This window comes from Ambystoma mexicanum, chromosome 2p (genome assembly GCF_040938575.1).
Source record: "Ambystoma mexicanum isolate Mex_15411 chromosome 2p, UKY_AmexF1_1, whole genome shotgun sequence".
In the NCBI taxonomy this organism is placed as follows: Eukaryota; Metazoa; Chordata; class Amphibia; order Caudata; family Ambystomatidae; genus Ambystoma; species Ambystoma mexicanum.
In genome coordinates this window covers 226,890,052-226,902,343 of record NC_090923.1, presented here as the reverse complement: position 1 = coordinate 226,902,343, position 12,292 = coordinate 226,890,052, and the positions used below count along the sequence as shown (strand labels likewise).

The 12,292-nt window shown below is 45.5% G+C and overlaps 1 protein-coding gene across 7 annotated transcripts in view; it reads left to right on the top strand.

Annotated features, from left to right (window-relative positions):
• ITPR1 (inositol 1,4,5-trisphosphate receptor type 1) overlaps positions 1 to 12,292 on the top strand; it is a 3,145,915-nt gene that overhangs the window by 2,810,267 nt on the left and 323,356 nt on the right. For all 7 annotated transcript variants that reach the window (XM_069643506.1, XM_069643503.1, XM_069643505.1 and 4 more), the window contains one exon: positions 10,292 to 10,452. In XM_069643506.1, the coding sequence (XP_069499607.1) occupies positions 10,292 to 10,452 (161 nt within the window). The remainder of the gene's footprint in view (positions 1 to 10,291; positions 10,453 to 12,292) is intronic.

Here is a 12,292-nt window from a genome sequence, read left to right as displayed (position 1 = left end):
GCATATGGTCTGGGGCTGCCCATTGGTAGTGAAATATTGGGAAGCGGTGGTAAACAAAATGAATGCCATATTAGGGGGTAATTATGAGTGCACTCCTGAGGTGTGTCTGTGAGGGCGCCTTCCAAAGAGGCACAAAAACATAAATAGGATTGCACAATTCCTTTTAATACTGGCCAAGAGGCGGATGAATGGAATGGAAAAGGGAGGCCGGCCCATCAGTGCAACAGTGGTTGCACGTGGTATGTTGTTGGGGTATGGCAGAAATGGATTACCTAAATAAGCACAAGGACCTGGAGGGGGAAAGTGCATTGGTGGTAGACTGGGGTCAGTTGCTAAATGAGCTTGCATCCACACAAGATCTAAAACCACCCTGAAAGCAAGTAGGACTGCGGATACAGGAGGTAAGGGGATTCTGGAACAGACTGGAACGGGGGGAGGGGCCCTCACCCACAAAGACAAGGAACAGAGGGGGGAACTGTGGGAAGAGACAGAATGATGTGGCACTGGGGGAGGGAAATGGGTGAAGTTGGGGACCGGGATACTGGGGATAGAGAGGGAGGGAAGGACGGAGGGATGGTAGTGGGAGTTCTCGCGATTAGGGGGCAAGTTGATCTGGAACAGAGGGCATAACAGGACGCTCAAGGGGTCCGGGAATGGGCCGGAGCCGGTCAGGAACTATAACGGCATGGGAATCACATCGGACTGCAGCGAACTGTGCCCCGCTGAAAGTGCGCTTGACTGTGGAGCGGGGATGGGGAGAGGAAAGGATTGCAGGACTGGGGGGAAGCAGATTGAAACGGCCATGACGCTAGTACGAGGGGGGACACAGGTGATGGTGCATACTGTAAGATTCATTGCTTTCCTCCTTACTGTCCAGATGTGATATTTACTGTTTTTTTATAAAGAATAAATACATTTTTTTTAAAAGCTACATTTTTGGAAGCACCAGCATCAAAAGTGCAAACGAGACTGGAATATGATGCTGAATAGTCCATTAACTGGCAAACGAGACATGGCAAGAGCAGCACTGTCGGACAAGACCGCAATGATGGAGGTGATCTTGGACTCCCAAAAATGGGTTAGACGCTGTGTGGGCACTTGCCTGAAGAGTAGTCATATTTACGAGTGTGCCCAAGGTAAGTCTATGCAGAGGGATTCCCCTGCTACCCATCCAACAAAGAGACTTAATACTGAACCACCTGGACCTATGGATACCCTAATTCCCTGAGCCGAGGCCACCTCGGTGGTCGTATCTGGTAAATCAGGGGAGCCGGCATCGACTGTGAAGGTCTGAATTATCATGGAGGAATCCTCAGCTGTTGCTCCAGCTCTTGTAATGGCTCCTACTGTCACCATTGAGGATCCTGAAATAGCGATTGGGTTTCTGACCGCGCTAATTCCCGTACTGCCTCTTGGTAGCTCTGGCCCAATAGAACCCACCTATTCCATTTTTGAAAAAAAACGGAAATTAAACTGGGTGCTCCACCACAAGAAATCTAAAAATCTAAGAACTTGCCTCACTGGACGAAAGTTAGATTCAACTCCTCTAGAGCCTTCCCGTGCAATCGGAAACCCGAGATCGACTGCCACCAACTGATTTAAGCCCAAGGAGTGCCACGGAGGGGGCACCAAAATAAACACAGTATGCAAGACCACAAGTTGTGACCAGCCCTCTCCAGCAACGGAAGAAGTGTTGGACGATACACAGAATCTGGAATTCAGTGACCAAGCCTCCCTGCTAGATTTCTACATACTCTATTGAGTCTTCAGAAGAGACTCTCAGACTCTGTCGTAACCAGCCCCAATTAGAGGGTTCGGAGTCGTCTTCCATACTGCTGCAGGGGGGGTCCAGGAGAAGGCAATCCACTTTGATTCCTGAAAGTGAAATGTATGACGCTGGCCGAACGTCGTCTTGGGATGGAACAGAGCCACATGGCAACTAATCCTCCTGGACCCTCCTTGTCTATAGCCCAGCACTCCCCGGTCTTTGTTCTATCTAAAAAGTCCCAACTGGAGAATGTGGCCATAAGAGGAGCCCTAAATCTCTGGTGCTCTCTTTAGAGCGTCTGACCTTGTTGAATGATAGACTCATTTTAGACAGAACGTAATGATCCTTCTGCACCATATTCCGGCGCTACATTTTATATCGTCAAGGGATATCTGTGTGGTGGAGTTTCCTGATGAGGATCGATCAGATTGAGTAAGACTCCACGTAAGATTGGACTAGATCAGAAAAAAGGTATGGGCGGCAGCCCCATGCTTTGGTCCCTTAATTTTGATTTTACGCAAGTTGAGCTTTCTGGGCCCTCATGCCCTGATCCCCAGATCCCCAGTGCAGGTCAAAGCCTTGGTCGGGGAGATTTAATGATGCTTGCCACCCACAGTTTGAGGACCAGAAATTGGTGTGGGAGGTGAATGGACTCCCCACTGCGACTGCTACCAAAAAAGTCTCATTCCAGAACAATCCTGAGAAGCCCCTGAGAATTACTTTCTACAGGAAGGCCAAGGAACCAAGATCTGTGCAATATGACACCTTGCTTACAGAAACACCCTACTCGGATGAAGAGGGGGCCTGAATTTGCTCTGCCCTTGCTCGTTCGAATGACCACTAGCGCACAAGGAATCTAGGAATGGTCCAATTTCTAATTGACTCCTGGAATACCAGAGGTTTTGTTCAGCTCATGAACGATAATGTATTGGAGTGGTCTCAATATGACATATTATTCTTCCAGGAAACATGGCTATGTGAGACTCACATGTGTGATACCTTTACCCCATTTTTAAATGCAGCTGTAAAAGGGGCCAGAGGAGACCTTTCTCAGGCTTGCTTATTCTTGTAAAAAATTCCTTACCTATGGAGGTACTTAGACATAGCTGCCCTAATCTCTGGGTCCAAATCCTCATATTAAAGAAGATGCTGTCAACAGGTCGGAAGGCTTTTTACGTAATGGTTTTAATTAACCTATACTAGAACCCTGTTAAAGTAAGATATGATGTTTTTATTGGGGCAGTGTTAAAGGTGATTGACGATGCCAGATTGGAGTGTGATAATCCATTGATAATATTATTAGGAGATTTGAATATCAGATGTGTTCCTATGGGACCCCTCCAACTTTCTGGGCGTTGTAAGATCTAAGGCCTGGCTCTGGGGTATGCAGAGCAGGGATCTACTCATGTTAAACAGTAACATCAAGGGGGACACATGCCGGCTGGGTCTACATGGATTTGTGGCTCAGTGAAAGCAATATTATATTACTGCTTTGTCTCCCGAAACATATACCACGACATGGATTCCTTATTAATAATGCTATGGAGAATAGTGACCACTCTCTCTTGAAAACCTCTTGGTCCACCCTTTGTAAATCTGGTGGGATGGATCCAGTGGTGCTGACGGAGGTCTCTGAGGGGGGACGTAATCGTATTCACCTCCGTCGACAGGATGTTTTAGAAGTCACATCCCTGCTGCAATCGAGATTAGATACAAATAAGGGCGTACCGAATTACACTCCATTACTGGCCAAAAATGCTCATGTCCACGGTACGGGATCTAGACCTAACTTTACTCAGAAGCATAAAATAAATTACCTTGGATTAGTCGTTCAGCCATGAAAATAAAGCGCCAACAACAATACAAGAATTGGTTGAAAAGCTTTCAGTGTTACGCAGTTGATGGTCGTGCAGAGTATGGGCTATCCCTCTGCCCCCAAGTATCAAACTGACATCCACGATAATACCTGTCAGAATGATTGTTAGGGCCAAAGATGGTAGTCCGTGGAGTCAGGACGCGGGAACAACCGGAAGAACCCCTGGAGCGCTGTAAGGGAAGGTAATTGGTTATGTACTGTTACAGAGAGCAGTATCTGAGTATAAACATCCGAAACACTGAAGTACCTGTGAGTGTTGGAGCGTGGACCCAGGGAGTGGTTCTAATGGCAACTGGTCCGGGTAGAGCGTGATAAAGTCCTGGCAGGCAACCACCTAAGGCAGGACCGAGGTCCAAAAACAGGAGATCCAAAAAAAGGAAGGCTAAACACAAGGCAGTCCGTAATGCGGAGAGTAGGTCGGTAACAGTTGATCAAAGTTCCAAGGCAAGTAAGGGCAAGACACGAAACAATCCGTTAGGGGAAAAACAGTTCGGCAGCCAAATATATCCAAAGTAGACAAGGGTTTGACAAAGAGCAATCCGTAGTTCAAAGCCGTGGTCAAAGTGAAAAGTCCTGAGCGAAGCGAGAGCGACACGTGATCCAAAAGAACAGCTGTGAAGCAACGCTGTCAGTAACTGGACTCCTTTTATCCGACGTAGGGAACCACGTGACAACGGTCACGTGACGCAAGTTACTAAAGCGTTGCAGTATTGCTAGGCAACTAGTCACGTGATCCGTGCCATGTTGTGTCGAACAGTCCTCCGTGGACGGTGTGATTGTTTGTGATGAAGGAGCCTCCAATTAACTTGCCACAAACGTGAAGGGCGATAAACTCCAGTTTTGTCAAGCATGCCATGTCGTGCCTTACAGTGTGAAACCTGTTGAGGCAGTAAGGTACCTCTGTTGGGACGTGTGTTTTTGAGTGCTGCTTGAGAGGAGGATGTAGAGGGGCGTGTCTTTTGTGCGGGGGGCAGTGAGGGGCGTGTCTTCTTTTGTGCGGGGGGCGGTGTGACATTCAGGCTGAACGTCTACAGGCCAAAGGAGCAGCAATGTTGGAAATTCTGAGTTAGAAGAACAAAAAAACGAACATAGGAGTGGATAAACAAGGACAGGTCAATTCTGTCTGCAGCCCCAAATCCAGGTAGAGAAGGCTAGTGGGATTGGAAACTACAGAAATCAGAAATCCAGGATGCAATCTAAAAACTCTCCACGTCCAGGTTGCCAGGTTCTGAAAGAAAAACGAACCCCCCTGTCCTGGAAAACTGCTATCGTTATCCCTTTTTTAAAGAAGGGTCTCAGAACTGATCCAGCTAACTACCGGCCAATAACCCTTCTTGACAGTTTGGGTAAAGTCTTTGCATCTATCCTATTAAAACGACTGTCTGGATGGGCTATCGATTCTGAGCATCAGTACCCTAGACAAACAGGTTTTATCTCTCAGATCTGGGAAAGTCGCAGGAGGATATCTGTGGTTTCCACCCAAAAGTGAATGGAATTCCCCTTCCTTGGATGATCTATGCATATTATCTCGTGTTGATCGATAAAACACCTATACGACTACAAAGACGCTTGGACGTACTTCACTCCTATATGATTGCTAATGATCTGCGAGTGAACGCAAATAAGATCTTAGTCCTCAATGGGGGAAATAGAGGGAACAAGTCACAGAGATTCCGATGCTATGTAAATTGTCTCCCTTTGTAATGTTAAGACTCCATTATCTTTGAAACTCTATGGGCCAATCTCCAACGAGCAAAAATTCAAAACCTGACTGCACAAGGAATGATATTACATCGTCGCTTTGGCAAGTTTTCTATGCTACCCTTGATAAAATTTTATATACAGAAAGTAATCCATATTCTTTCTTTTTGGGCAGAATCCTGCTTAAATCTTCGTCCATGGCATGCTTCCGATTTGAGCTTGGTCTTTCATCTTTATACTCTGTTTCGGGAAATCTCTCTCATTGTTTCGTAAATCACGACTCGCCACCACACCCCCTCAATTAGCCATCTTGTGGCCTACGGAGGCATCAATAGAAGGTGATCTTCTGGGTCAATGGAAGGTCAAATGCTCGAACTATTAGATTTAGATTCAACAGTTGAAACATTGATTTCTAATCTCATGTTAATAAAGAGAAAGCTTTTTTAACAAGACTGGATATTGACGCAGGAATAAACGGATTATTATGAAGGACCATGCATTGGAATGCAAATCCCGAAAGGAGATTGCAGAGTATCTAAGTTCCCTTGTCCACTGGTTTGTGGGTGCCACTTAAGAATACGCTTATATTTGTACCCCATGGGAGAACTCCAAGTGGCGGGGAAGCAGGGGGGGAAGAGAATGGGCGTTTTTGTAGATTTTGTCAAAATACCTCTGAGCGTGAATCCCTAAAGCATCTGTTGACTGCCTGTCAAGGTTGGACAGACCGTCTAACCCTATATTTGGGATACATAATTGCATCTGCACCAACAATGGGGATTGACGAATGGGGAGTAAAGCTATTAAGGGGTGAGTACTATCCGGCTATCTTTGCAACAATAGAATTCCTTAATGGAATACCCTTGTAAGGCTAGCCCCTATTCTAGATCATGAGCGGGAACCCTGCCACGATTGTGATTTAGGAAGTTGGCATGGCAATAGCAGGAGGGCATGCTTGATTTCTTCTTCATTGCAATGGGCCTGCACATTTTATTGTTCTTTTAATCCTGATGTCTGTCTTCATTGTTTCTCTTCCTTTTTCTTCTCTTTCTTAGTTTTGTTTATGACAGGCCATCATGCCTTTATTTTTTCTTTTATCTCATTTAAATTGGAAATCTGATTGTTTTATGTATGTTCAATTGTTAAAGGTTTGAAATAAATGAATAAAACAAATAAAAGATTGCCTAGACACCCTTTCTGTTCAGGACACTCGGCTTGGAAGGGTGGTTCTTCATAATATCATGGGTTAAAAGGAGAAACCCCTTTCGCACCACCATCACAAGAACTGCTTTGGGAGTCTGTCCAAGATGAGCAATCCATGGGAGGACATGATCCATTAGAAGAACAAATTATTTACACCTGGTAATGTTCTTTCTGATGGATGTTCCTCCCATGGATTCCTCATTGTCCCCTACCTGCCCCTCTAGTGGGAAATGCTTTCTTTCTCTTTCAACGTCTGTAAGTTGTTGCATTACTTCCCCAAAACTGCTGCACAAGGGTATAAGAAAAACTAGGTGTTGAGGCAGTGGGGCACAGTGCAAGCTGTTCATAGTACCATTGACACTGGAATATGGAGAACATTGAGGGACATGGATGCTGCACGGTGCCCCCTAATGCCGTATTTATTTTCCGGGAACTGTAAATCAGGAAACGAATATCTAAGATGATGAGTCCATGAGGGGAACATCCGTAAGAAAAAACATTACGAGGGGTAAGTCATTTGTTATTTTATGCCAAGAAGCTTGTTTGCCAATATGCTGTAGCAAAGTTTGTTTGAAATAAGGGGTCTGGAGACACAGGCGAGCGAGTATTCAGTTCCATCGTCATGCTCTCGTTTAGAATTGCACCGATTTTCGACTATAAACCTGCGGGCTGGGTCAGGCTGTCGTACAATGGGGGCCTTTGGAGCAAGCTAAAGCCACTTCTGCAGCACATGGGAACGCCACTAGTTTCTTAAGCAAATGGGTTGGATAATATGAGAAAATTCTAGGATAAACTTGCAATAGAAATTGGCCTAAAAAAGTATCTTCTTAATATATAACAGTGCTTGCCACTTCCCACACAACGGATACCTTGCAGGGATCCATGGCCAAGTCCCTTTGAGGAAGGAACATATTGCAAAAATGTAACGCTGGTCTGATCAAAGGCACACATTTTAGGTTTTATAATAGCTTGTAATCGAAGTCCTTGGAGGACATCTGAGATGTGTCCTTCTAGATTACTGGAGTAGATCAGATTGCCATTTAAGTACAGGATAACTGTATGTTCAATGTTTCAGGATAGAGCTTATCCACAAATCTTTGTAAAATAGCTAGGGGAATTGGCCAAACCTAATGGCATTAGCCGATAATGTCAAAAGGGTGTTCCAAAGGCGATCTTTCATTCATCCCCTGCCTGTATAAGATATGTTGCCCACCTTACCTATCCCCGGTTGGTCCAGCTTGATGAAAAGGCTGGCCCTGCGGACCACTTCTAGAATGTCTGATCTGAAGAGCAGTGTTATTTATCTTGGATGGTAACCCTAATGTCCATATAAGGGCACAGTTCTGGGTATCCTTTCTTGGATCAAAACAGAGCAAAGCTCTTCCTGGATACACAGGAGGACGAATCGGTTATGTGGGTTTGTCTGTAGGTGTTTCAGGGCTGCTTACTGAGAAATCTAAAATCCTGACAAACAGAACTGAAGCTCAAGGTATTAAATCAATGGCATAATCGTCTCCTCTCTGGGTAGGAAAAACACTTTCCTGTTGCAGGAAGATGACTTTCTAGCCATGGTATATTGAAGGAACATAATCCAAGTCGGCAATGGTCTTTACCTGCATATCAATGGCTTCCATCACCACGACCACTGGTCGATGTAGGGCGATTGGGGAGAGACACTGCTTCATGCAATGTCCAGAGTCCACGCAGCCCAGTGTGTACACATTCAGGTTGTGTAATTGAAGACACAATAACCCTAGTACAACCAGCAATGGTGATCTTGATGAGATTAAGACAATGGGCCTCATTACAAATCGCCTGGTATGGAAACAATGGTGGCGGTAAACCCGCCGCCACCGTTGTTTCCATGCCGGGCGATCACAACTCCTGCAGGCGGGAGGTGATGTTCCCGCCAGGTCTGACCTGGCGGGTTTAACACCGCCCGCCTGCAGGCAGACGAGGAAACACTGGCAGCATTATGAGATGCTGCCAGTGTTTCCATGATCCCCATTCCCATCGAGTCCCAGAGGACTCGATGGGAATGGGGATTAACACCATTCCGCCTCCGTGATTCCCAGAAAACCGGGGTTGTAATGCCCCGGTAATTCCGGGAATCATGGAGGCGGAATGGTAATACAAGTCTGGCGGTAACCAGGCGGTTCTACCGCCGCGGTTACCGCCGGACTCCTAATGAGGCCCATTGCCTTGGAATGTTTGGCAACTTGCATGCTTCAGTAATATGCTCAAGCACTGGTTGTGAAGTCAATGGTTTACTGTCAATATCTTCTGAATAAGACCAGAATGACCAAGATGCCTGGTTGTGTGCTTGGTCATCCAGCCAATAACCTGTTCTGCATCGCAGATCTCATCCATGAAGATTCGTGCAGCTCCCTTTTCTATTAAGGCTGGTGCATCTACTTTGATGTCCTTTCCACAAAGGAAACTCGCATGATTATATGTAAGAGTATGCACGCTATCCCTGGTAGTAGCAAATTGATAACATTCATAGGGAGAGACTCCTTTTTTTCCCTCCCAAACCTCTGTCCCCTCTAGGAGTTGGAGCTGGGGTTTCCCTGAATTATGGTGTGGTGCCATGGTCAATACCTCTCCAAAATGACCCTTGAGGCCACAGGACATACAGAGACCTTCTCTCCTGATTTGCATAGGTTGGGTCATCAACTGTATCCAGAACTGGTATTTTAGTCTTTCAACTCTTCTGCATGGGTTTCATTGATGTCTTATGGTGGGGTTTCTCATATCCCCTTTCCTGTATACTATAGTTGCAACAGCAAGGTAACTAAAGCTTCAAGGAGTCTGGACCGGCCATCCTGGCCAACTTGTCTTTTACTTCCTCAATTAGATCCCTTCAGAGGAGGTGTTATGCAAGTGTGTTCAGGCAAACTAGTCTCTTCCGGCAGTTGCTTAAACTTAGTAACTTGCATGAAGTTCAGCAGATATTCTTGTATCATATAAACCAATTCTGGGCGTCTGAACATAGTGTTCAGAGCAGTAACCAAACCCCTGATAGTTTGTAATCAAGGATATCTTCTGACTTAACCAAGGGAGTCTCTCAGGGCTAAGGAACTTTCGCTCATGTTGGATCTGGCAGACTTGAAATATGCAGGTTTAAAGGAGTCCCCAAACGGTGGGTACAAGGGGCTGCTATCCTGAGCAGCGATAGCCTGTCACATTTCAGAATTTCTGGAGCGCAAGGACTGAACCAACTGGCTCAAAATCTCTTGCACTCACTATGCTGGGGAATTTAGAACATTTGAAGTGTGACCCGATTCAAAAGGTCATTCAAGAACCAACTTCCCGCCCAGTAGGGAGCCTGAGTGACCTAGAAAGCTATTATTCCACCCCAAGCCATTGTCACAAGTGAATCGCAAATCTGTAGTTACTGAAAATGTTTACATAATGTCCTTATTAGATATTTGCCAGCTCATTGCCAACCAGCAGCCTGCTAATGTGAAAGTTTGTAAAGCACCCAGTACTCTGACTGCTTCTGCCATTTATATTTTCTGGTTCAAAGTGATTTGGCAAAACACGTTCCATTTTTGAAAAAAACAAATAGAAATAAAATATAAGGTAGGCAAATTCTCTTTATATTTCTAGAATGTATGCATCATTATACACCTGTTGTATTAATTATTCCTTGTTCCTTTTATGCCTTTTACTGTCGATGCACAACCCTTACACTATGGGGATGTGTGTGGTGTTGATGTATTTTTGTGCTTCCTCCCCTGCAGGTCTGGAGAGGGACAAGTTTGATAACAAGACTGTGACGTTTGAAGAGCACATTAAGGAGGAGCATAACATGTGGCATTACCTCTGCTTCATTGTCCTTGTGAAAGTGAAGGATTCTACAGAGTACACAGGACCTGAAAGTTATGTGGCCGAGATGATAAAGGCAAGTGTAATTCACCTTATTGGAGCTACACCGAATTAAGTAAATCCTGATTATTGCTATTCTGCCAAACATTTAAGACTAGGTAATGGTCACTCGACAGTTGACGCATCCTAATTGTCGGCTCTAGGACTGCTTGCTCACTATCAATCATAAAGCTTCTGTGGCTTAGATGTCAGTACAGAGCTTGACAAAAGTTCAACCAGTTTACTGCTGTCTATTTGGCAATCCTTGTCAAGCCTCCTATTGCCGAAAACATGGACAGGTCACTTCCTCACGGCAGCTGTTATAATTGTGGGCGCAGCATTAGACTTTTCTTTGCAAAGCAGTTAAGCGGCATGAGAGTCGTAAATGCATTTAATCTCATCCCAGTGCTGGCAAAATCAGTAATAGAATTTCGTCACATTTTGAAGCAATTGTTTAAGGCATAAGACTGGCCTGAGCCTATAGTATTGCAGCAGTCTTAAAAGCTGCCATTTTCAGTGAGCTTGGTAGTACTTTGGGAAAAAGTAGTCTGCAAATTATTATGAATAACCTATATACACATTCACATGGACATAGGAAAACACTTTAGTAGCATAGTACTTTAAATGGATTTCTTTCTCCTGTAGATTCCTCATCAGATGCATACAGCCAATCCCTTTCTTGGCAGGGAAAAGGCTACAAACAGCTGGTCAGCCCTCCTGAAACTAAGATCCCTCTTAGGGTCCAACCTGTGCAGTCTCTCCTCTTCTTTAGAATGGTGCAGAGGAGGATAGAACACACGCAACTCTATTCCCTGGGAGATGTGGAATTCTGACACTACCATGAGCAAGAACCCTGGCTGCATCTTCAGCGATACCTTCTCCTTAAAGACGCAGACAAATGGAGGGTTGCACGACAAAGCCTGCAGTTTACGGCAAAGCCTGACAGGTGTGATTGCCAGTAGAAAAGCAGTCTTCAAAGTGAGTAACCTAATGCATGGGCTCAAACAGAACTGCATTGAGGACAGTAAGAACCAAGTTAAGGCCCCACTCTGGGGCAACAAAAGGAACGAGCAGAAACATATTCGCAAGGCCTTTTAGGAATTGGGCCATAACCGGAATTGTAAAGAAAGACCCATGATCCAGAGACCTTTTGAAAACCGATAAAGCTGGCAAGTATCATTTGACTGTTGCAACCTGAAGGCCTGACAAAGCCAGTGACGGAAGGAACTCCATCACTGCAATGGTTGGGCAATGGATATGGTCAATCTTGCGTCCCCAGTACCAGCGGTACCGTCTTGGGAGAATAGCTCAGGGGCAACGGGCTCGCCTTGGAAGCAGCGCTACACGGAGCAACACAGGTTCAATCCCCGGGTCTGCGCTTAGAAACCTCTGGGTACTAAGCACATTATAAAAAAACAATCAATCAAACCACACCTTGAATCTTCTCCACCTGCATGCTTACAGCGATATTGTTGACTGTCTGCGCGCACCGCCTCTGAAAGGTCCCCGTTATCATATCTCCTCTAAAGAATCACGTATGTATATTGAGGGACTACGGGTTCGGATGCAACACCCAACTGTCTGACTGGGATAGCAGGTCTGGCCGACGAGGCAGCCAGAGAGGTGGGCAGATGGCCAAGTATAGGGGTTCCGAGAACCAGGTTCTCCTCGCCCAATCTGGGGCGATAAAGAGCACGGTTGCTTGAAACTTTAACCGTCTGATAACCCATGAGATGACATGGATCAGAGGGAAGGCTTAGTGGAGTTCGAAATCCCACTCCACCAGCAATGCATCCCCCAGTGTGCGTCTTGCCGGGAATTCCCTATAGCAAAACTATCTGTGCTTCCTGTTGCACTCCATAGCAAACAGATACACT